Source organism: Xenopus tropicalis, chromosome 6 (assembly GCF_000004195.4).
Source record: "Xenopus tropicalis strain Nigerian chromosome 6, UCB_Xtro_10.0, whole genome shotgun sequence".
In the NCBI taxonomy this organism is placed as follows: domain Eukaryota; kingdom Metazoa; phylum Chordata; class Amphibia; order Anura; family Pipidae; genus Xenopus; species Xenopus tropicalis.
In genome coordinates, this window is record NC_030682.2 from 152,613,508 (window position 1) to 152,638,483 (window position 24,976).

At 55.5% G+C, this 24,976-nt stretch overlaps 1 protein-coding gene across 2 annotated transcripts in view; it reads left to right on the forward strand.

The window, feature by feature from the left end:
• The first annotated feature begins 234 nt into the window (after positions 1-234).
• Positions 235-24,976, forward strand: part of lrrc24 (leucine rich repeat containing 24) — a 52,265-nt gene continuing 27,523 nt past the window's right edge. Inside the window, exon 1 of one of the 2 annotated variants that reach the window (XM_031903437.1) lies at positions 235-960. In XM_031903437.1, the coding sequence (XP_031759297.1) occupies positions 884-960 (77 nt within the window). In that variant the 5' untranslated portion in view covers positions 235-883. 2 annotated transcript variants of the gene reach the window in all.

Sequence of the window (24,976 nt, forward strand, 5' to 3'; positions counted from 1 at the left end):
GTATGGGATAAAGGACTGGGCTGCTCTCCTCACCTGGGACTGTGTATGGGATAAAGGACTGGGCTGCTCTCCTCACCTGGGACTGTGTATGGGATAAAGGACTGGGCTGCTCTCCTCACCTGGGACTGTGTATGGGATAAAAGGACTGGGCTGCTCTCCTCACCTGGGACTGTGTATGGGATAAAGGACTGGGCTGCTCTCCTCACCTGGGACTGTGTATGGGATAAAGGACTGGGCTGCTCTCCTCACCTGGGACTGTGTATGGGATAAAGGATCGGGCTGCTCTCCTCACCTGGGACTGTGTATGGGATAAAGGATCGGGCTGCTTTCCTCACCTGGGACTGTGTATGGGATAAAGGATCGGGCTGCTTTCCTCACCTGGGACTGTGTATGGGATAAAGGATCGGGCTGCTCTCCTCACCTGGGACTGTGTATGGGATAAAGGATCGGGCTGCTCTCCTCACCTGGGACTGTGTATGGGATAAAGGATCGGGCTGCTCTCCTCACCTGGGACTGTGTATGGGATAAAGGATCGGGCTGCTCTCCTCACCTGGGACTGTGTATGGGATAAAGGATCGGGCTGCTCTCCTCACCTGGGACTGTGTATGGGATAAAGGATCGGGCTGCTCTCCTCACCGGGGACTGTGTATGGGATAAAGGATCGGGCTGCTCTCCTCACCTGGGACTGTGTATGGGATAAAGGACTGGGCTGCTTTCCTCACCTGGGACTGTGTATGGGATAAAGGACTGGGCTGCTCTCCTCACCTGGGACTGTGTATGGGATAAAGGATCGGGCTGCTCTCCTCACCTGGGACTCGGCGCCGAGCAGAACACTGGATCCTGAGAGGAGCTGCCGGGATCTAATGGGCCGGCACAGGATTGAATGATCCATTGGAGGGGAATGAGCGGCGCCGGCAGCAGGGGGTTATGGGTACAGGCGCTGAGTGCTCAGTGCAAGAGGTAAGTCGGGGGTAGGAATATCCTTACTGGTCTCCGTGCAGGGTGGGGGTTATCCTGTTACCTTGTATCACAGAACCGGTACCATAGACTCTCAGCTTCTCTGGACTGTGCCCTGGGGCTTTATAGGATGTGCCTAATTGCCCCAAGCAGCACAACCTGCCCCATAACCCATTGCACCCACATATCTCACTACCTGCTGTTACCCCTCCACCCTCGGGGGCCTCGCCATCTTAATACGCCCAGGGGTTGCGCCCCCTAATGTACGTGTACTGGGGGAACGTGCACCCCAACCCCCTATTGCAGTGGAACTGTAAGCGATGTGTCCCCCCAACACAGGGGTACGGGAGGGCACCCCGACACTGGGAATAATCACCCCGCACCCTAACGTAGAGGCACCTTGTAAGAACATTTGCCACAACCCCCCGCTCTGTGAGCCCCCCCGCACTGTGAGCCCCCCCGCTCTGTGAGCCCCCCCCGCTGTGAGCCCCCCCGCACTCTAGCCCCCCCGCTCTGAGCCCCCCCGCTCTGTGAGCCCCCCCGCACTGTGAGCCCCCCCGCTCTGTGAGCCCCCACAAACACACTGCCCAGGGCACAGTCACTGGGGGCACATTGACGCCCCACGATACACATACAAGTCCCGCCCATATATTGTCCAGGGCAGATGCTGGGGCAATTCCCAAGATACCCCTGATTGTGCCCTGCCCTATGGGTCATAGTAACTTGTGCTGATGGGACCCAAGTGGAGCCCCCATAAGAGCTTGGGGTGCACCCCTCTCTCCCTTCCTATATTACAGAGGCACGGAGCAGACCCCCCCAGGACCCCAGCCTCCTGGGAACGTTCCTTTACCCCCCCACTCAATATGGGGGTGTCACTTCCATTCCTCTCCAATCAATAGGGGGGTCAATCTAGTACCCATAAACCTCTGTTCCACTCATATTGTGGGGGCCATTTCCATTATTCTTCCACCCAATATGGGGGGTCAGTCCCCTGAATATTAGGGGGTAAATAGCCGTGGCTGGGGCAGTTGTAAGGCCCTTGCCCTTTAGGTTCCTCGCCCTTCTAGAGACTGGGGAGTAAATACAACAGCCCAGTTCATCTGCGCAATGGGGGCCATTATTTCACCCCATTTCCCTGTAACCCCCAGCGCATGGTATAGTGGGGGGCTGTAAGGAGAATACCCCGCATTTCATTCCTCGGTGCTTTGGGGCAGGTATGTGCTTGAATGTAGAGGGAAAGCAAAGGGTGTTTGCCCCCCCCCCCCCACTCTGCAGGTTTAGGGTGAGATTACGCAGCGGCACAGGGGGGGCTCATTGGTCTATTGATCTGCCCAGGAACCTGCCAGGGCATCATTAGAATTGCCCCAAAGTAATAGAGGTCTTGCGGGGGGCGGGGGGGCACTGGGAAGGGCAGTGGGGCACTCACATTCATGCCCTTGGGGGGCTGGCAAACCAAGAGGTAGGAAAGGGTTAAATTAAGGTGCAGGCAGCTAGTGAGTATGGAAGGGGTTAATGCGGCATGTCTGGGAGGCAGGGGGTTAACAGGGGAGGTACATGAGGATGTGGGAGTGGCTTCAGATAAAGCATGGAAGGGGTTAAGATGGGGTGTGAGTTGGAATGAGATGAAGTGGGGGGGGGCTACAGGGGTATGGGCTACTGGGGTATGGGCTACAGGGGTATAGGGGATAGGGGTATGGGCTACAGGGGTATGGGCTACTGGGGTATCGTATTATACTCTGGGGAACGGCATTAGAAGGGGGCAGTGGGGGTGCAGTTGTTGCACTGGGCAATTCCATAATGGGGAAGGAGCAGGGGTACTTGTGGGTATGTAACTTAGCAGCGCCGAGGGCAAACAGGGTATTGAGCTGTATTATATGGGGCAGATATCACGGGACCCAATGAAGTACATACCTTACATTGGCAGTGCCATTCATTACGCCCGGGTCTTGCTGCAGCCTTGGCACAGGGCCCCCTGGCATCATGTTCAGTAACTGAGGGGCATTCAGGAGTCACAAACACTGACCATCTTTACCCTGAGGGGGGCATCAGGAGCCGAGCCCGGGGGCAGAGACGCTGGTTGGCACGCCAGGCATTAATAGCCGGAATCTTGCCCTGCCTGCCCTGGATGTGGCATCTCAGTCAGACTAGATAGTGTAGGGCGGGCACAGCATGGGGCACCAGTACCAGGGCATGGGGAGTTATTTACATTGGAGCTAAATTGCACCAGTGCAGTTGCCAATAGCAACCAGTGAGGAATTAGCTCTGATCAACCTACTACAGACAGTATCAGCAGTGGGACAGACACCCGCCCACTTCCCCCTGGCACTGCCAGCAATGTCACCCTCCCCCTGGCACTGTGAGATGGGAAAATGGCAAATAAACCATCTGCCGACTGCCATTCTGCCCCTAAAGCTCCCTGGCACCCACCAGACATCCTCCCTGGCACCCACCCAGTGACTCAATGTGTGGCATCTGGTAATGCAGTGGGTACCCCGGGCACAATACACAGGCAGATCAGCTTTGCCATGGCTGCGGGCATTCTCTGATATTGTGCCACTTCCAAGCCGTGCCAGGCACAGGGCTAACGTAGGCAGCTGCCAGTAGGGGCAGTAGGGGCAGTAGGCGCAGTAGGGGCAGTAGGTGCAGTAGGGGCAGTAGGCGCAGTAGGGGCAGTAGGGGCAGTAGGGGCAGTAGGGGCAGTAGGGGCAGTAGGCGCAGTAGGGGCAGTAGGGCAGTAGGGGCAGTAGGCGCAGTTAGGGGCAGTAGGGGCAGTAGGGGGCAGTAGGCGCAATAGTAGGGCAGTAGAGTAGGGGCAGTAGGGGCAGTAGGCGCAGTAGGGGCAGTAGGCGCAGTAGGCGCAGTAGGGGCAGTAGGGGCAGTAGGGGCAGTAGGGGCAGTAGGCACAGTAGACGCAGTAGGGGCAGTAGGTGCAGTTGGCATAACTGTTGCCCCTGTGTGGGTGCCCTCGTGTGAGACTGGCAGACCTGCAACTACAACTCCCATCATACTGAGTGCAAATAAGCAATTGCAGTTGTTTGTACAAAATGTGGTGCAGTTCCCCTTTAACTGTGTTTCTTTAGATTACAAGGGGGGCATCATCCAATTGGCATCGGTTCAGTGTGCCCCCCCCTTGCCAAGGAGAAGAGAGTGTATAAAGCCAGTCTGTGTGCAGCTGGTGCCAGTGTAGATTTATGGGCTTGGCGTGAGTGCTGGCACATAGCGGCGGGTACAGAGCTGTATATCTTGTGTTGGCGCGGGGCACCAGGCCAGCTACTGACAGTGCTGCTGTGCCAGGGCCGGGTACTGACAGTGCTGCTGTGCCAGGGCCGGGTACTGACAGTGCTGCTGTGCCAGGGCCGGGTACTGACAGTGCTGCTGTGCCAGGGCCGGGTACTGACAGTGCTGCTGTGCCAGGCCGGGTACTGACAGTGCTGCTGGTGCCAGGCCGGGTACTGACAGTGCTGCTGTGGGTACTGACAGTGCTGCTGTCGGGTACTGACAGTGCTGCTGTGCCAGGGCCGGGTACTGACAGTGCTGCTGTGCCAGGGCCGGGTACTGACAGTGCTGCTGTGCCAGGGCCGGGTACTGACAGTGCTGCTGTGCCAGGGCCGGGTATGTACAAGTGCACTTTCATTCACTCACCTCCTCTTGTTATACAGAGTAATGTGGCCCCCGGGGGGCAGGGGGGGCCCAGAGCTTTATTTCCTGATGATACACAGACTTTATTCTCTATATATAAACTGTCAGGATCTGGGGTCAATATACTTCCTGCACCCCTGTATTTATACCCAGCACCTTATAGTTACCCTGACTGCCCTTACAGTAAGGAACCCCTTCCTATGCTGATGGTGAGATCCCCTTTCCTCCCCACCCCCAATGTATCACTCATTCCCCCTCTCTGGGTAGGGAACCCCATAACCTGACTGCCCTTACAGTAAGGAACCCCTTCCTATGCTGATGGTGAGATCCCCTTTCCTCCCCACCCCCAATGTATCACTCATTCCACCCTCTCTGCGGTAGGGAATCCCATAACCCTGACTGGCCCTTACAGTAAGGGAACCCCTTCCTATGCTGATGGTGAGATCCCCTTTTCCTTCCCCACCCCCAATGGTATCACTCATTCCCCCTCTCTGGGTAGGGAACTCCCATAACCTGACTGCCCTTACAGTAAGGAACCCCCCCTTCCTATGCTGATGGTGAGATCCCCTTTCCTCCCCACCCCCAATGTATCACTCATTCCCCCTCTCTGGGTAGGGAATCCCATAACCTGACTGCCCTTACAGTAAGGAACCCCTTCCTATGCTGATGGTGAGATCCCCTTTCCTCCCCACCACCAATGAATCACTCAGTCACCCCCCAGTTTTACAGTTTTCCCTGAGTACTGTAAATATGCAGTGTAACCTCACTTTTACCCCCCCGTCATTGATTCCTGTGGCCCCCAGACATTTCTTGCCATTTCCCAGTGTCACCGGGGGCCCGGCTGTATCTCAGGCTCCTTTGTGGGGAGGAATCTTTCTTTTCAGTCCCCCGAGGGGCAGAACCATCGCTGTTTGGGTTGGTATTTAAGAGGCGGATGATACATTATTTATAGGGGCAAATAAATGACTGCCGCGTTCCCTACTCATTCCCTTTATACTTCATCCCAAGGTTGCGACTCTCTGCACAAAGTACCTCAGAACTTTCTCTGAATCCGATTCCAAGTGGAAATAAATACAAATGAATTAATGAAAGCATTTATTAAAATAGAGGCAGTTTGCCCAGGAGCAGTAACCCATAGCAACCAATCAGCAGGCAGAATGTACTGGCCACCTGTTTAAAAGCCAACACATCATTGGTTGCTACGGGTTACTGCTCCTGGGTAAACTTATTATTACACAAGGGGGTCGGTGTGTGATTTTCCCCGTTTAACCAATCAGCTTCCATATTTACTAAAGTGTGAAATTCCACATTCGACGTATTTTCACTAAAAATGAAAAGTCACCAATTTACTAAAATGCAATTTTTTTTCTTTACAACTTTAAGAACTCTGCTTCCGGATCAGAACCATATATATATATATAAGGATTTCAGTTCCTGTAGGGATGGTGGTACTGTGGGAATTGGGCTGGTTCCCCTATCCATGGATGTGCGATTGGGTCAGAACCATAGAATCGGGGTTTCAGTGTGGCCCTAATGAAGGTTCTGCTGCTGTTTGGGCTCCTGCCCTGGGGGTTCCGCTCAGGGTTTGTTTTTTCAGGAGCGAATAAGAGTGGGCGGCCGGGGGGCCCCGGGGGCAGGTTGGCGGTGAGGGCAGAGATGGAGGGGGAGGCCATTGTTGCTTTATTGGAGCCTCCCAGCTGCCAAGTGAGAGAATTAACTCCCTGCTGCTGGGCTAATGAGCTGACAGTTCGCTGGCACTTCCCATGGGCTGCGGGGGCCGACGTGTGGCACAGACAGGTTTATTTGCTGCTTGAGCTGTTAATGGGCTCTCTATGAGCACTTACTGTAAGTACAACTGCAACACTCCCAGCAGCCTCCCCTGCCCACTCCCGGCAGCCTCCCACTCCCAGCAGCCTCCCCTGCCCACTCCCGGGCAGCCTCCCACTCCCAGCAGCCTCCCCCGCCCACTCCCGGCAGCCTCCCTCCCACTCCGGAGCCTTCCCACTCCCAGCAGCCTTCCCCGCCCACTCCCGGGCAGCCTCCCACTCCCAGCAGCCTCCCCTGCCCACTCCCGGCAGCCTCCCCCGCCCACTCCTCGGCAAGCCTCCCCGCCCACTCCCGGCAGCCTCCCCTCCCCACTCCCGGCAGCCTTCCCCTCCCAGCAGCCTCCCCTGCCCACTCCCGGCAGGCCTCCCACTTGCCAGGCAGCCTCCCCCGACCCACTCCCTGGTCAGCCTCCCCTCCCCTCCCGGCAGCCTCCCACTTCCCAGCAGCCTCCCACTCCCGGCAAGCCTTCCCCTCCCACTCCGGCAGCCTTTCCCTGCCCACTTCCAGCAGCCTCGCCCCTCCCCTACTCCCAGCAGCTCCCCCTCCCACTCCCGGCGCCTCCCCCTCCCACTTCCCGGCAGCCCTTCCCTGCCCACTCCCGGCAGCCTCCCCCTCCCCACTCCCGGCAGCCTCCCCCTCCCCACTCCCGGCCAGCCTTTCCCTGCCCACTCCCGGCAGCCTCCCACTCCCGAGCAGCCTCCCCTGCCACTGTGCCCGCAGCCTCCACTCCCGGCAGCCTCCCACTCCCTGCCATCCCTGCAGGCCTTCCCCCTCCCACTCCCAGCAGCCTCCCCCTCCCACTCCGGCTAGCCTCCCACTCCCTGGCAGCCTCCCACTCCCAGCAGCCTCCGCACTCCAGCAGCCTCCCCCTCCCACTCCCACAGCCTCCCCACTCCCAGCAGCCTCCCCTCCCACTCCCGGCAGGGCCTTCCCCCGTCCCACTCCCGGCAGCCTCCCCCTCCCACTCCCAGCAGCCGTTCCCACTCCCACTCCCGGCCAGCCTTCCCTGCCCACTCCCGGGCAGCCTCCCCCTCCCACTCCCAGCAGCCTTCCCCGCCCACTCCCGTGCAGCCTCCCACTCCCACTCCCGGCAGCCTTCCGCACTCCCACTTCGGCTAGTCCTCCCACTCCCGGCAGCCTTCCCTGCCACTCCCAGCAGCCTCCCTGCCCACTCCCGGCCAGCCTCCCCACTCCCTGCCATTCCCGGCAGCCTCCCCCTCCCACCTCCCAGCAGCCTCCCCCTCCCACTCCCGGCAGCCCTCCCACTCCGGCAGGCCTCCCAACTCCCAGCAGCCTCCCACGTCCCAGCAGCCTCCCCCTCCCGACTCCCAGCAGCCTCCCCCACTTCCCAGCAGCTCCCCCTTTCCCACTCCCGGCAGCCTTGCCCGGCCCACTCCTGGCAGCCTTTCCCTCCACTCCCAGCAGCCTCCCACTCCCGCCAGGCCTTCCCTGCCCACTCCCGGCAGCCTTCCCCGCCCACTCCCGGCAGCCTTCGCCTGGCCCACTCCCGGCAGCCTTCCCCGCCCACTCCCGGCAGCCTTCCCGCCCACTCCTCGGCAGCCTTCCCCGCCCATCCCGGCAGCCTCCGACTCCACTTCCGGCAGCCTCCCACTCCCACTCCCGGCAGCCTCCCACTCCCGGCAGCCTCCCTGCCCACTCCCGGCAGCCTCCCCTCCCACTCCCAGCAGCCCCCCTCCACTCCGGCAGCCTCCCTGCCCACTCCCGCATCCTTCCCCGCCCACTCCCGCATCTCCCGCTGCGCACTCCCGCATCCTCCCCCGCGCTACTCCCGGCAGCCTCCCCCGCCCACTCCCGGCAAGGCCTCCCCCACGCTCCCTACTCCCGCAGCCTTCCCCCTTCCCAACTCCCGCGTCAAGGCCTCCCCCCGCCACTCCCCGGCAGCCTCCCCCGCCCACTCCCGGCAGCCTCCCCCCCCACTCCCGCAGCCCTCCCCTCCCACTCCCGGCAGCCCTTCCGCCGCCCACTCCCCTTGCAGGCCTCCCCGCCCACTCCCCGCAGCCTCCCCCGACCCCCTCCATCACGGGCAGCCTCCCCCTTCCCACTTCCGGCAGCCTCCACTCCGGCAGCTTCCCCCGCCCATCTCCGCAGCCTCCCCTCCGCCCACTCCCGGCAGCCTCCCCGCCCACTCCCGGCAGCCGTCCCCCGCCCACTCCTGCAGCCTCCCCCTCCCACTCCGCAGGCAGCCTTCCCCGCCCACTCCCGGCCAGCCTCCCGACTCCCATCCCGGCAGCCTCCCCCTCCACCCACTCCCGGCAGCCTCCCCTCCCACTCCCGGCAGCTTCCCCGGCCCACTCAGCGCAGCCTCCCACTCCCGGCACTCCCCACTCCCAGCAGTCTCCCACTCCCGAGCAGCCTTCCCGCCCACTCCCGGCAGGCCTCCACTCCCATGCAGCCCTTCCCGCCCACTCCCGGCAGGCCTTTTTTTTTTTTTTTTTTTTTTTTCCCCCCCGCCCACTCCCAGCAGCCTCCCACTCCCAGCAGCCTTCCCACTCCCAGCAGCCTTCCCGCCGACTCCCGGCAGCCTCCCCCGCCCACTACCGCCAGCCTTCCCCGCCCACTCCGGACCAAGCCTCCCCGCGCACTCCCGGCAGCCTCCCCCGTCCCATCCCGCAGCCTCCCACTCCCAGCAGCCTTCCCCCGCCCACTCCGGCAGCCTCCCACTTCCGGCAAGCCTCCCCCGCCCACTCCCAGCAGCCTCCCACTTCCCGGCAGCCTACCCCCGCCCATCCGGCAGCCTTCCCCGCCCACTCCCGGCAGCCTCCCCGCCCATCCCGCAGCCTCCCCCGCCCACTCCCGGCAGCCTCCCCCGAGCCCACTCCCGGCAGCCTTTCCCCGCCCACTCCCGCAGCCTCCCCCGCCCATCCGGCAGGCCTCCACTCCCGGCAGCCTCCCACTCCAAGCAGCCTCCCCCGCCCACTCCAGCGCCTCCCACTCCCGGCAGGCCTCCCCGCCCACCCACGGCAGCTCCCACTCCCAGCAGCCTCCCACTCCCAGCAGCCTTCCCCGCCCCCACTCCCGGCAGCCTCCCGCCCACTCCCAGCAGCGCTCCCACTCCCAGCAGGCCTCCCCCGGCCCCACTCCCGGCAGCCTCCCCGCGCGCACTCCGGGCAGCCTCCCCCGCCCACTCCCGGCAGGCCTCCCCGGCCCACTCCCGGCCAGCCTCCCACTCCCAGCAGCCCTCCCACTCCCAGCAGGCCTTTCCCCGCGCCACTCCCGGCAGCCTCCCCCGCCCACTCCCGGCAGCCTCCCGCCACTCCCAGCAGCCTCCCACTCCCAGCAGCCTCCCACTCCAGCAGCCTTCCCCGCCCACTCCCGGCAGGCCTTCCCGCCCACTCCCGCAGCTCCCCCGCCCACTCCCGGCAGCCTCCCCCGCCACTCACCGGCAGTCCGTCCCCCGCCCACTCCCGGCAGGCACTTCCCCCGCCCACTCCCGGCAGGCCTTCCCCCCCCACTCCCGTGGCAGCCTTCCCCGCCCATCCCGGCAGCCTCCCACTCCCACTCCCGGCAGCCTCCCCCTGCCACTTCCCGCGCAGCGCTTCCCACTCCCGGCGCCTTCCCCGGCCCACTCCCGCAGCCCTTCCCACTCCCGGCAGCCTCCCACTCCGGCAGGTCTTCCCACTCCAAGCAGCTTCCGCCGCCCACTCCCTGGCAGCCTCCACTCCCAGCAAGCCTTCCCCGCCACTCCCGGCAGCCTCCCCGCCCACTCCCCAGCAGCCTCCTCACTCCCAGCAGCCCCCACTCCCAGCAGCCTTCCCCGCCCACTCCCGGCAGCCTCCCCCGCCCACTATCCGGCAGCCTTCCCCGCCCCACTCCCGGCAGCCTCCTCCCACTCCCGGCAGCCTCCCCGCCCCACTACCGGCAGCCTTCCCGCCCACTTCCGGCAGCCTCCCCGCGCACTCCCGCAGTCCATCCCACTCCCGGCAGCCTCCCACTCCCGGCAGCCTCCCACTCCAGCAGCCTCCCACTCCCAGCAGGCCTTCCCCGCCCACTCCCGGCAGCCTCCCACTCCCAGCAGCCTCCCACTCCCGGCAGCCTCCCCCGCCCACCCAGCAGCCTCCCACTCCGGCAGCTCCCGCCCACTCCCGGCAGCCTCCCCGCCCACTCCGCAGCCTCCCCCGCCCACTCCCGGCAGCCTCCCCCGCCCACTCCCGGCAGGCCTTCCCCGCCCACTCCCGGCAGCCTTCCCCGCCCAAAAACCTCCCTCGGCAGCCTCCCCGCCCACTCCCGGCAGCCTCCCACTCCCGGCAGCCGCCCACTCCCAGCAGCCTCCCCCGTCCCACTCCCAGCGCCTCCCCTGCCCACTCCAGGCAGCCTCCCACTCCCGGCGCCTCCCCCGCCACTCCGGCGCCTCCCACCCCAGCGCTCCCACTCCCAGCAGCCTTCCCCGCCCCCCGGCAGCCTCCCCCTGCCCACTCCCAGCAGGCCTCCCACTCCCAGCAGCCTCCCCCGCCCACTCCGGCAGCCTCCCCCGCGCACTCCGGCAGCCTCCCCCGCCCACTCCCGCGCAGCCCCCCGCCCACTCCGCAGGCCCCCCCGCCACTCCGGCCGCCTCCCACTCCCAGCAGCCTCCCACTCCCAGCAGCCTCCCCCCACTCCCGGCAGCCTCCTCCCCGCCCACTTCCCGGCAGCCTCCCCGCCCACCTCCAGCAGCTCCCACTCCAGCAGCCTTCCCCGGCCCACTCCCTGCAGGCCTCCCCGCCCACTCCCGCCAGCCTCCCCCGCCGTCAGCCTTCCCCCGCCCACTCCCGGCAGCCTCCCCCGCCCACTGCCAGCAGCCTCCCACTCCCAGCAGCCTTCCCCGCCCACTCCGCAGCCTCCCCCTCCCCACAACTCCCGGCAGCCTCCCCTCCCCACTCCCGGCAGCCTCCCCCTCCCACTCCGGCAGCCTTCCCTGCCCACTCCCGGCAGCCTCCCCGGCCCACTCCCGGCAGCCTTCCCCGCCCACTCCCGGCAGCTCCCCTCCCACTCCCGGCAGCCTTCCCTGCCCACTCCCAGCAGGCCTCCCACTCCCAGCAGCCTCCCACTCCCAGCAGCCTTCCCCGCCCACTCCCGGCAGCCTCCCCCTCCCACTCCCGGCAGCCTTCCCTGCCCACTCAAGGGGTAACTGATTAGTATCTACACTGGGTGGGGGGACCCGTAGGGCCACATGGGAAGCTTCCCAGCTCCTTGGCCATTAGGTTCCCCAATGAGAAGCGTCCCCTGTTGGCCCCCGGCTCCCCCCCCCCCCGGCGCCTGATGAATGTTTCATAAACTGTGTGCGATTTCCTTTAATTACTGACACATAACGAGCGCAGTAACGACTCCGGGGGGGCTAATTAACTTCTCGTTCCTTCTCTCACCGCGGGAAACTGAATGATAATCAGGGAGTCGGGCGGCCAAGTGGCTGAATATTCATAGGGTCTCAGCCAGTCGGGGGCAAGTGTGAGGCTTATGGGGTGCGGGGCCCCAGGGAAGGGGCAAGTGTGAGGCTTATGGGGTGCGGGGCCCCAGGGAAGGGGCAAGTGTGAGGCTAATGGGGTGCGGGGCCCCAGGGAAGGGGCAAGTGTGAGGCTAATGGGGTGCGGGGCCCCAGGGAAGGGGCAAGTGTGAGGCTAATGGGGTGCGGGGCCCCAGGGAAGGGGCAAGTGTGAGGCTAATGGGGTGTAGTAGCCACATGGCCAGTCAGAGTGATTATCTGCTCAGATACCGACCGACCTCCATCTTGCCCTACTGTCCCCATCTTGTCCTACTGTCCCCATCTTGTCCTAATGTCTCCATCTTGTCCTACTGTCCCCATCTTGTCCTACTGTCCCCATCTTGTCCTACTGTCTCCATCTTGCCCTAATGTCTCCATCTTGTCCTACTGTCCCCATCTTGTCCTACTGTCCCCATCTTGTCCTAATGTCTCCATCTTGTCCTACTGTCCCCATCTTGTCCTACTGTCTCCATCTTGCCCTCCATCTGTCTCCATCTTGCCCTACTGTCTCCATCTACTGTCTCCATCCCTACTGTCTCCATTCTTGTCTCCTACTGTCCCCATCTTGTCCTACTGCCCCATCTTGCTGTCCCATCTTGTCCTACTGTCTCCATCTTGTCTCCACTTGTCCCTACTGTCTCCATCTTGTGCCTACTGTCTCCATCTTGCCCTCTGTCCCCATCTTGTCCTACAGTCCCCATCTTGTCCTACTGTCCCCATCTTGTCCTACTGTCTCCATCTTGCCTACTGTCTCCATCTTCCCTACTGTCCCCATCTTGTCCTACTGTCTCCATCTTGTCCTACTGTCCCAATCTTGCCCTACTGTCTCCATCTTGTCCTACTGTCCCCATTCTGGCCTACTGATCTCCATCTGTCCTACTGTCTCCATCTTGGCCTACTGTCTCCCATCTTGTCCTACTGTTCCCCATCTTGCCCTACTGTCCCATCTTGCCCTTACTGTCTCCATCTTGCCCTACTGTCTCATCGTCCACTGTTCTCCATTTGCCCTACTGCTCCATCTGCCCACTGTCTCATCTTGCCCTACATGTCTCCATCTTGCCTACTGTCTCCATCTTGCCCTACTGTCCCCATCTTGCCCTACTGTCTCCATCTGCCCTACTGTCTCCATCTTGCCCTACTGTCTCCATCTTGCCCTACTTCCCATCTTGTCCTACTGCTCCATCTTGTCCTACTGGGTCTCCATCTTGCCCCTACTGTCTCCATCTTGCCCTACTGTCTCCATCTTGCCCTACTGTCTCCATCTTGCCCTACTGTCCCCATCTTGCTCCTACTGTCTCCATCTTGCCCTACTGTCTCCATCTTGGCCTACCGTCCCATCTTGTTCCTACTTGTCCCATCTTGCCCTACTGTTCCATCTTCTACTGTCTCCATCTTGCCCTACTGTCTCCATCTTTGCCCTACTCCCCATCTTGCCCTTACTGTCTCACTACTGTCTCCATCTTGCCCTACTGTCTCCATCTTGTCCTACTGTCTCCATCTGTGCCCTACTGTCCCCATCTTGCCCTACTGTCCCCATCTTGCCCTACTTGTCCCATCTTGTACCTACTGTTTCCATCTTTTCCTACTGTCTCCATCTTGTCCTACTGTCTCCATCTTGCCCTACTGTCTCCATACTTGCCCTACTGTCCCCATCTTGTCCTACGTCTCCATCTTGCCCTACTGTCTCCAATCTTGCCCTACTGTCTCCATCTTGCCCTACTGTCTCCATCTTGTCCTACTGTCTCCATCTTGCCCTAACTTTCTTCCCCTCTTCCCCACTGTCTCCATCTTGCCCTACTGTCTCCATCTTGCCCTACTGTCTCTCTCTCCCCACTGTCTCCATCTTCCCTACTGTCTCCATCTTGCCCTTACTGTCTCATCTTGCCCTACTGTCTCCATCTTTGTCCTACTGTCTCCATCTTGCCCTTACTGTCTCCATCTTTGCCCTACTGTCCCATCTTGCCCTACTGTCTCCATCTTGTCCTACTGTCCCATCTGTCCACTTCCCCATCTTGCCCTACTGTCCCCATCTTGCCCTACTGTCTCCATCTTGTCCTACTGTCCCATCTTGCCCTACTGTCTCCATCTTGCCCTACTGTCTCCATCTTTGCCCTACTGTCCTCCATCTGTTCCTACTGTCCCATCTTGCCCTACTGTCTCCATCTTGCCCTACTGTCTCCATCTTGCCCTACTGTTCTCCATCTTGCCCTACTGTCTCCATCTTGCCCTACTGTCTCCATCTTGCCCTACTGTCTCCATCTTGCCCTACTGTCCCCATCTTGCCCTACTGTCTCCATCTTGCCCTACTGTCTCCATCTTGCCCTACTGTCTCCATCTTGCCCTACTGTCTCCATCTTGTCCTACTGTCTCCATCTTGCCCTACTGTCTCCATCTTGCCCTACTGTCTCCATCTTGCCTACTGTCTCCTCTTGCCCTCTGTCCATCTTGCCCTACTGTCCCATCTTGTCCTACTGTCTCCATTTGCCCCTGTCCCCATCTTGCCCTACTGTCCCCATCTTGTCCTACTGTCCCCCATCTTGCCCTACTGTCTCCATCTTGCCCTACTGTCTCCATCTTGCCGTACTGTCTCCATCTTGCCTACTGTCCCCATCTTGCCCTACTGTCTCCATCTTGTCCTTACTGTCTCCATCTTGCCCTACTGTCTCCATCTTGTCCTACTGTCTCCATCTTGCCCTACTGTCCCATCTTGCCCTACTGTCCCCATCTTGCCCTACTGTCCCCATCTTGTCCTACTGTTTCCATCTTGTCCTACTGTCTCCATCTTGTCCTACTGTCTCCATCTTGCCCTACTGTCTCCATCTTGCCCTACTGTCCCCATCTTCTCCTACTGTCTCCATCTTGCCCTACTGTCTCCATCTTGCCCTACTGTCTCCATCTTGTCCTACTGGTCTCCATCTTGCCCTACTGTCTCCACTCTCTCGCCCACTGTCTCCATCTTGCCCTACTGTCTCCATCTTGCCCTACTGTCTCCCCTCTCCCCCACTGTCTCCATCTTGCCCTACTGTCTCCATCTTGCCCTACTGTCTCCATCTTGCCCTACTGTCTCCATCTTGTCCTACTGTCTCCATCTTGCCCTACTGTCTCCATCTTGTCCTACTGTCTCCATCTTGCCCTACTGTCTCCCTCTCTCCCCACTGTCTCCATCTGCCCTACTGTCTCCATCTTGCCCTACTGTCTCCCTCTCTCCCACTGTCTCCATCTTGCCCTACTGTCTCCATCTTGCCCTACTGTCTCCATCTTGCCCTACTGTCTCCATCTTGTCCTACTGTCTCCATCTTGCCCTACTGTCTCCCTCTCTCCCCACTGTCTCCATCTTGCCCTACTGTCTCCATCTTTGCCCTACTGTCTCCCTCTCTCCCCACTGTCTCCATCTTGCCCTACTGTCTCCATCTTGCCTACTCTCCATCTGCCCTACGTCTCCATCTGCCCATCTTGCCCTACTGTCTCCATCTTGCCCTACTGTCTCCATCTTGCCCTACTGTCTCCATCTTGTTGCCTCACTGTCTCCATCTTGTCCTACTGTCCCATCTGTCCTACTGTCTCCATTTCTTGTCCTACTGGTCCCCATCTTGTCCTACTGTCCCCATCTTGCCCCTACTGTCCCCATCTTGCCCTACTGTTCTCCATCTTGTCCTACTGTCCCCATCTTGCCCTACTGTCTCCATCTTGCCCTACTGTCTCCATCTTGCCCTACTGTCTCCATCTTGTCCTACTGTCTCCATCTTGCCCTACTGTCTCCATCTTGCCCTACTGTCTCCATCTTGCCCTACTGTCTCCATCTTGCCCTACTGTCTCCATCCTTGCCCTACTGTCTCCATCTTGCCCTACTGTCTCCATCTTGCCCTACTGTCCCCATCTTGCCCTACTGTCTCCATCTTGCCTACTGTCTCCATCTTGCCCTACTGTCTCCATCTTGCCCTACTGTCTCCATCTTGCCCTACTGTCTCCATCTTTCCTACTGTCTCCATCTTGCCCTACTGTCTCCATCTTGCCCTACTGTCTCCATCTTGTCCTACTGTCTCCATCTTTGCCCTACTGTCCCCATCTTGCCCTACTGTCTCCATCTTGTCCCTACTGTCCCCCATCTTGCCCTACTGTCCCCATCTTGTCCTACTGTCCCCATCTTGCCCTACTGTCTCCATCTTGCCCTACTGTCTCCATCTTGCCCTACTGTCTCCATCTTGCCCTACTGTCCCCATCTTGCCCTACTGTCTCCATCTTGTCCTACTGTCCTCCATTCTTGCCCTACTGTCTCCATCTTGTTCCTACTGTCTCCATCTTGCCCTACTGTCCCCATCTTGCCCTACTGTCCCCATCTTGCCCTACTGTCCCCATCTTGTCCTACTGTTTCCATCTTGTCCTACTGTCTCCATCTTGTCCTACTGTCTCCATCTTGCCCTACTGTCTCCATCTTGCCCTACTGTCCCCATCTTCTCCTACTGTCTCCATCTTTGCCCTACTGTCCTCTTGCCCTACTGTCTCCATCTTGTCCTACTGTCTCCATCTTGCCCTACTGTCTCCCTCTCTCCCCACTGTCTCCATCTTGCCCTACTGTCTCCATCTTGCCCTACTGTCTCCCTCTCTCCCCACTGTCTCCATCTTGCCCTACTGTCTCCATCTTGCCCTACTGTCTCCATCTTGCCCTACTGTCTCCATCTTGTCCTACTGTCTCCATCTTGCCCTACTGTCTCCATCTTGTCCTACTGTCTCCATCTTGCCCTACTGTCTCCCTCTCTCCCCCACTGTCTCCATCTTGCCCTACTGTCTCCATCTTGCCCTACTGTCTCCCTCTCTCCCCACTGTCTCCATCTTGCCCTACTGTCTCCATCTTGCCCTACTGTCTCCATCTTGCCCTACTGTCTCCATCTTGTCCTACTGTCTCCATCTTGCCCTACTGTCTCCCTCTCTCCCCACTGTCTCCATCTTGCCCTACTGTCTCCATCTTGCCCTACTGTCTCCCTCTCTCCCCACTGTCTCCATCTTGCCCTACTGTCTCCATCTTGCCCTACTGTCTCCATCTTGCCCTACTGTCTCCATCTTGCCCTACTGTCTCCCATCTGCCCTACTGTCTCCATCTTGTCCTACTGTCTCCATCTTGCCCTACTTTCCCCATCTTGTCCTACTATCCCCATCTTGCCCTACTTTCCCCATCTTGCCCTACTGTCTCCATCTTGCCCTACTGTCTCCATCTTGCCCTACTGTCTCCATCTTGCTCTACTGTCCCCATCTTGCCCTACTGTCTCCATCTTGCCCTACTGTCTCCATCTTGCCCCACTGTCCCCATCTTGCCCTACTGTCTCCATCTTGCCCTACTGTCTCCATCTTGCCCTACTGTCTCCATCTTGCTCTACTGTCCCCATCTTGCCCTACTTTCCCCATCTTGCCCTACTGTCCCCATCTTGCCCTACTGTCTCCATCTTGCCCTACTGTCTCCATCTTGCCCTACTGTCTCCATCTTGCCCTACTGTCTCCATCTTGCCCTACTGTCTCCATCTTGCCCTACTGTCCCCATCTTGCCCTACTGTCCCCATCTTGCCCTACTGTCTGTATATTTGTATTTATACATATGGGTAGGGGGTGCCATAGTGTTTCCCTTAGACAGTACAGTATGGGGGTACAGCTTATTGTGTGCCCAGAACATTCCTTCTCTGTATATTTGTATTTATACATATGGGTAGGAGGTGCCATAGTGTTTCCCTTAGACAGTACAGTATGGGGGTACAGCTTATTGTGTGCCCAGAACATTCCCTCTCTGTATATTTGTATTTATACATATGGGTAGGGGTGCCATAGTGTTTCCCTTAGACAGTACAGTATGGGGGTACAGCTTATGTGTGTGCCCAGAACATTCCCTCTCTGTATATTTGTATTTATACATATGGGTAGGGGGTGCCATAGTGTTTCCCTTAGACAGTACAGTATGGGGGTACAGCTTATTGTGTGCCCAGAACATTCCCTCTCTGTATATTTGTATTTATACATATGGGTAGGAGGTGCCATAGTGTTTCCCTTAGACAGTACAGTATGGGGGTACAGCTTATTGTGTGCCCAGAACATTCCCTCTCTGTATATTTGTATTATACATATGGGTAGGAGGTGCCATAGTGTTTCCCTTAGACAGTACAGTATGGGGGTACAGCTTATTGTGTGCCCAGAACATTCCTTCTCTGTATATTTGTATTTATACATATGGGTAGGGGGTGCCATAGTGTTTCCCTTAGACAGTACAGTATGGGGGTACAGCTTATTGTGTGCCCAGAACATTCCTTCTCTGTATATTTGTATTTATACATATGGGTAGGGGGTGCCATAGTGTTTCCCTTAGACAGTACAGTATGGGGGTACAGCTTATTGTGTGCCCAGAACATTCCTTCTCTGTATATTTGTATTTATACATATGGGTAGAGGTGCCATAGTGTTTCCCTTAGACAGTACAGTATGGGGGTACAGCTTATTGTGTGCCCAGAACATTCCCTCTCTGTATATTTGTATTTATACATATGGGTAGGGGTGCCATAGTGTTTCCCTTAGACAGTACAGTATGGGGGTACAGCTTATTGTGTGCCCAGAACATTCCCTCTCTGTATATTTGTATTTATACATATGGGTAGGGGGTGCCATAGTGTTTCCCTTAGACAGTACAGTATGGGGGGTACAGCTTATTGTGTGCCCAGAACATTCCCTCTCTGTTATTTTGTATTTATACATATGGGTAGGAGGTGCCATAGTGTTTCCCTTAGACAGTACAGTATGGGGGTACAGCTTATTGTGTGCCCAGAACATTCCCTCTCTGTATATTTGTATTTATACATATGGGTAGGAGGTGCCATAGTGTTTCCCTTAGACAGTACAGTATGGGGGTACAGCTTATTGTGTGCCCAGAACATTCCCTCTCTGTATATTTGTATTTATACATATGGGTAGGGGGTGCCATAGTGTTTCCCTTAGACAGTACAGTATGGGGGTACAGCTTATTGTGTGCCCAGAACATTCCCTCTCTGTATATTTGTATTTATACATATGGGTAGGGGGGTGCCATAGTGTTTCCCTTAGACAGTACAGTATGGGGGTACAGCTTATTGTGTGCCCAGAACATTCCCTCTCTGTATATTTGTATTTATACATATGGGTAGGGGTGCCATAGTGTTTCCCTTAGACAGTACAGTATGGGGGTACAGCTTATTGTGTGCCCAGAACATTCCCTCTCTGTATATTTGTATTTATACATATGGGTAGGGGGTGCCATAGTGTTTCCCTTAGACAGTACAGTATGGGGGTACAGCTTATTGTGTGCCCAGAACATTCCCTCTCTGTATATTTGTATTTATACATATGGGTAGGAGGTGCCATAGTGTTTCCCTTAGACAGTACAGTATGGGGGTACAGCTTATTGTGTGCCCAGAACATTCCCTCTCTGTATATTTGTATTTATACATATGGGTAGGAGGTGCCATAGTGTTTTCCCTTAGACAGTACAGTATGGGGGTACAGCTTATTGTGTGCCCAGAACATTCCCTCTCTGTATATTTGTATTTATACATATGGGTAGGGGGTGCCATAGTGTTTCCCTTAGACAGTACAGTATGGGGGTACAGCTTATTGTGTGCCCAGAACATTCCCTCTCTGTATATTTGTATTTATACATATGGGTAGGGGGTGCCATAGTGTTTCCCTTAGACAGTACAGTATGGGGGTACAGCTTATTGTGTGCCCAGAACATTCCCTCTCTGTATATTTGTATTTATACATATGGGTAGGGGTGCCATAGTGTTTCCCTTAGACAGTACAGTATGGGGGTACAGCTTATTGTGTGCCCAGAACATTCCCTCTCTGTATATTTGTATTTATACATATGGGTAGGGGGTGCCATAGTGTTTCCCTTAGACAGTACAGTATGGGGGTACAGCTTATTGTGTGCCCAGAACATTCCCTCTCTGTATATTTGTATTTATACATATGGGTAGGAGGTGCCATAGTGTTTCCCTTAGACAGTACAGTATGGGGTACAGCTTATTGTGTGCCCAGAACATTCCCTCTCTGTATATTTGTATTTATACATATGGGTAGGGGGTGCCATAGTGTTTCCCTTAGACAGTACAGTATGGGGGTACAGCTTATTGTGTGCCCAGAACATTCCCTCTCTGTATATTTGTATTTATACATATGGGTAGGAGGTGCCATAGTGTTTCCCTTAGACAGTACAGTATGGGGGTACAGCTTATTGTGTGCCCAGAACATTCCCTCTCTGTATATTTGTATTTATACATATGGGTAGGAGGTGCCATAGTGTTTCCCACAGACAGACAATATATGATTGACAGCTCAGATGTTTAATTACAGTTACTTTAGCTTTCCATTAAGCACTTCATAGATATCACCCAAAAGATTTTGGGGGGATACAAAGCGCCAGTCAAACCCCCAAACACAGACCCTTAACCCTTCGCCTTCCCCCCAAATCCAGTTTCCAGCCCCTTAGTGCCCCCCCTAGTGGCGACGCTGCGCCCCAGGTTTAGGAATATCGCTCCCCCATAGCGGATTTTACTCAGAAAGTTACTGGTTGCCACGGTAACGCAGCGGGATAAACTTGTGGCAGACACCGCCCTTTTATATAAAAACAAGAGATTTATTATACATTTATTTTTTTAACCCCGTGGACTCTCAGTGGAACCTTCACATGGTTGCCATGGAGATAAGAGAAGCTGACGGACACATTTGATGTTGGTTCCTGCTGTATAACTGCCCTACGGGGGGTGCCACTCATTGTAATGGGGCCTATATCTGGTACAGGGTGGCACCGGGCCACTATTTGCCCCCATTGCCCCCCTATTCCTTTACTGTATTAGTCCCACCGGCCCTGCTGGGAGGCTGTTCCCTGTACCTACCCCCCTTTCTGTAAATATATGAGGCAAGAATGTCTATCCGGTGAGCCCAGCTGGAGAGACACTTTAACCCCTAGGGGGGGCTGCTGGGTGTTTGCCAGTAACTTAGGCCCGGGGGGGGGGGGGGGGGGTAATTATATCTTAGTTGGGATCAGGTACAGGTACTGTTTTATTATTACAGAGAAAAGGGAATCATTTAACCATTAAATAAACCCAATAGGGCTGTTCTGCCCCAATAAGGGGTAATTATATCTTAGTTGGGATCAAGTACAGGTACTGTTTTATTATTACAGAGAAAAGGGAATCATTTAACCATTAAATAAACCCAATAGGGCTGTTCTGCCCCAATAAGGGGTAATTATATCTTAGTTGGGATCAAGTACAGGTACTGTTTTATTATTACAGAGAAAAGGGAATCATTTAACCATTAAATAAACCCAATAGGGCTGTTCTGCCCCAATAAGGGGTAATTATATCTTAGTTGGGATCAAGTACAGGTACTGTTTTATTATTACAGAGAAAAGGGAATCATTTAACCATTAAATAAACCCAATAGGACTGTTCTGCCCCCAATAAGGGGTAATTATATCTTAGTTGGGATCAAGTACAGGTACTGTTTTATTATTACAGAGAAAAGGGAATCATTTAACCATGAAATAAACCCAATAGGGCTGTTCTGCCCCAATAAGGGGTAATTATATCTTAGTTGGGATCAAGTACAGGTACTGTTTTATTATTACAGAGAAAAGGGAATCATTTAACCATTAAATAAACCCAATAGGGCTGTTCTGCCCCAATAAGGGGTAATTATATCTTAGTTGGGATCAAGTACAGGTACTGTTTTATTATTACAGAGAAAAGGGAATCATTTAACCATTAAATAAACCCAATAGGGCTGTTCTGCCCCAATAAGGGGTAATTATATCTTAGTTGGGATCAAGTACAGGTACTGTTTTATTATTACAGAGAAAAGGGAATCATTTAACCATTAAATAAACCCAATAGGACTGTTCTGCCCCAATAAGGGGTAATTATATCTTAGTTGGGATCAAGTACAGGTACTGTTTTATTATTACAGAGAAAAGGGAATCATTTAACCATGAAATAAACCAATAGGGCTGTTCTGCCCCAATAAGGGGTAATTATATCTTAGTTGGGATCAAGTACAGGTACTGTTTTATTATTACAGAGAAAAGGGAATCATTTAACCATGAAATAAACCCAATAGGGCTGTTCTGCCCCAATAAGGGGTAATTATATCTTAGTTGGGATCAAGTACAGGTACTGTTTTATTATTACAGAGAAAAGGGAATCATTTAACCATTAAATAAACCCAATAGGGCTGTTCTGCCCCCAATAAGGGGTAATTATATCTTAGTTGGGATCAAGTACAGGTACTGTTTTATTATTACAGAGAAAAGGGAATCATTTAACCATTAAATAAACCCAATAGGGCTGTTCTGCCCCAATAAGGGGTAATTATATCTTAGTTGGGATCAAGTACAGGTACTGTTTTATTATTACAGAGAAAAGGGAATCATTTAACCATTAAATAAACCCAATAGGGCTGTTCTGCCCCCAATAAGGGGTAATTATATCTTAGTTGGGATCAAGTACAGGTACTGTTTTATTATTACAGAGAAAAGGGAATCATTTAACCATTAAATAAACCCAATAGGGCTGTTCTGCCCCAATAAGGGGTAATTATATCTTAGTTATGATCAAGTACAGGTACTGTTTTATTATTACAGAGAAAAGGGAATCATTTAACCATTAAATAAACCCAATAGGGCTGTTCTGCCCCAATAAGGGGTAATTATATCTTAGTTGGGATCAAGTACAGGTACTGTTTTATTATTACAGAGAAAAGGGAATCATTTACCATGAAATAAACCCAATAGAGCTGTTCTGCCCCAATAAGGGGTAATTATATCTTAGTTGGGATCAAGTACAGGTACTGTTTTATTATTACAGAGAAAAGGGAATCATTTAACCATTAAATAAACCCAATAGGGCTGTTCTGCCCCAATAAGGGGTAATTATATCTTAGTTGGGATCAAGTACAGGTACTGTTTTATTATTACAGAGAAAAAGAGAATTCATTTTAAAAAACTGCATTTTTTTATTAAGATGGAGTCTATGGGAGATTTGGATAATTTGGATAACGGGTTTCTGTATAATGGATTCCGTACCTGTGTAATAATCAGTGTTAATACAAAGAGAAGCTCCTCCCACTCATCATGCAATGGGTTAATTAATTGGGTATAGGGGTAATAGACAGGGGCTGCTGGTGTTACAGGGGGGCACTGCCTTAGGGCCAATTTACCCCCCAGTATAACAGTGACGGGGGCAAACCCCCAGAGAGCAGGACATTTCCTATGAAGCTTTTAGGCAAACGAGGTTCGTTGGGCAGATGCCACCACTGATTCCGACGGGGGGGAGGGAGGAGCAATAACAAATGCCCCCACTCACCCTCCTTACTCCAAGGGCATGAGAATCCCCTGCAGGGGGCACCACTGGGAACATTCCCTCAGATACGGCACTGAGCCAACCTCCTCTCCCGGGATTGGGCGCCCACGCTGGGCTGAGTGCCAGGTCTGTATCTGTGCCCCCAGTGTGGGTATAATCCTCCCCCAGCGCAGCGGGTTTGTCTGACTCAAACTGGCGCTTCCCTCTGTCAGTTTTGTGTGTTATCTGCGCCGCCGCGTTAATAAGCGGGTAAAATGCAGAGATTTGTTCTGCTCCTTATGTTCCCTTTCAGCCCCCCCCCTATTCCTTTACTGTATTAGTCCCACCGGCCCTGCTGGGAGGCTGTTCCCTGTACCTACCCCCCTTTCTGTAAAGTAGCACTTCCTTATGTTCCCTTTCAGCCCCCCCCCCTATTCCTTTACTGTATTAGTCCCACCGGCCCTGCTGGGAGGCTGTTCCCTGTACCTACCCCCCTTTCTGTAAAGTAGCACTTCCTTATGTTCCCTTTCAGCCCCCCCCCCTATTCCTTTACTGTATTAGTCCCACCGGCCCTGCTGGGAGGCTGTTCCCTGTACCTACCCCCCTATCTGTAAAGTAGCACTTCCCTATGTTCCCTTTCAGCCCCCCCCCCTATTCCTTTACTGTATTAGTCCCACCGGCCCTGCTGGGAGGCTGTTCCCTGTACCTACCCCCCTTTCTGTAAAGTAGCACTTCCTTATGTTCCCTTTCAGCCCCCCCCCCCTATTCCTTTACTGTATTAGTCCCACCGGCTCTGCTGGGAGGCTGTTCCCTGTACCTACCCCCCTTTCTGTAAAGTAGCACTTCCTTATGTTCCCTTTCAGCCCCCCCCCTATTCCTTTACTGTATTAGTCCCACCGGCCCTGCTGGGAGGCTGTTCCCTGTACCTACCCCCCTTTCTGTAAAGTAGCACTTCCTTATGTTCCCTTTCAGCCCCCCCCCCTATTCCTTTACTGTATTAGTCCCACCGGCCCTGCTGGGAGGCTGTTCCCTGTACCTACCCCCCTTTCTGTAAAGTAGCACTTCCTTATGTTCCCTTTCAGCCCCCCCCCCCCCTATTCCTTTACTGTATTAGTCCCACCGGCCCTGCTGGGAGGCTGTTCCCTGTACCTACCCCCCTTTCTGTAAAGTAGCACTTCCTTATGTTCCCTTTCAGCCCCCCCCCCCTATTCCTTTACTGTATTAGTCCCACCGGCTCTGCTGGGAGGCTGTTCCCTGTACCTACCCCCCTTTCTGTAAAGTAGCACTTCCTTATGTTCCCTTTCAGCCCCCCCCCCCCCATTCCATAACTGTATTAGTCCCACCGGCTCTGCTGGGAGGCTGTTCCCTGTACCTACCCCCCTTTCTGTAAAGTAGCACTTCCTTATGTTCCCTTTCAGCCCCCCCCCCTATTCCTTTACTGTATTAGTCCCACCGGCCCTGCTGGGAGGCTGTTCCCTGTACCTACCCCCCTCTCTGTAAAGTAGCACTTCCTTATGTTCCCTTTCAGCCCCCCCCCCCTATTCCTTTACTGTATTAGTCCCACCGGCCCTGCTGGGAGGCTGTTCCCTGTACCTACCCCCCTTTCTGTAAAGTAGCACTTCCTTATGTTCCCTTTCAGCCCCCTCCCCCTATTCCTTTACTGTATTAGTCCCACCCCTGGCAGTATATATATATACATAGATAGCCAAGCTGTGGCCCCTCAGCCCCA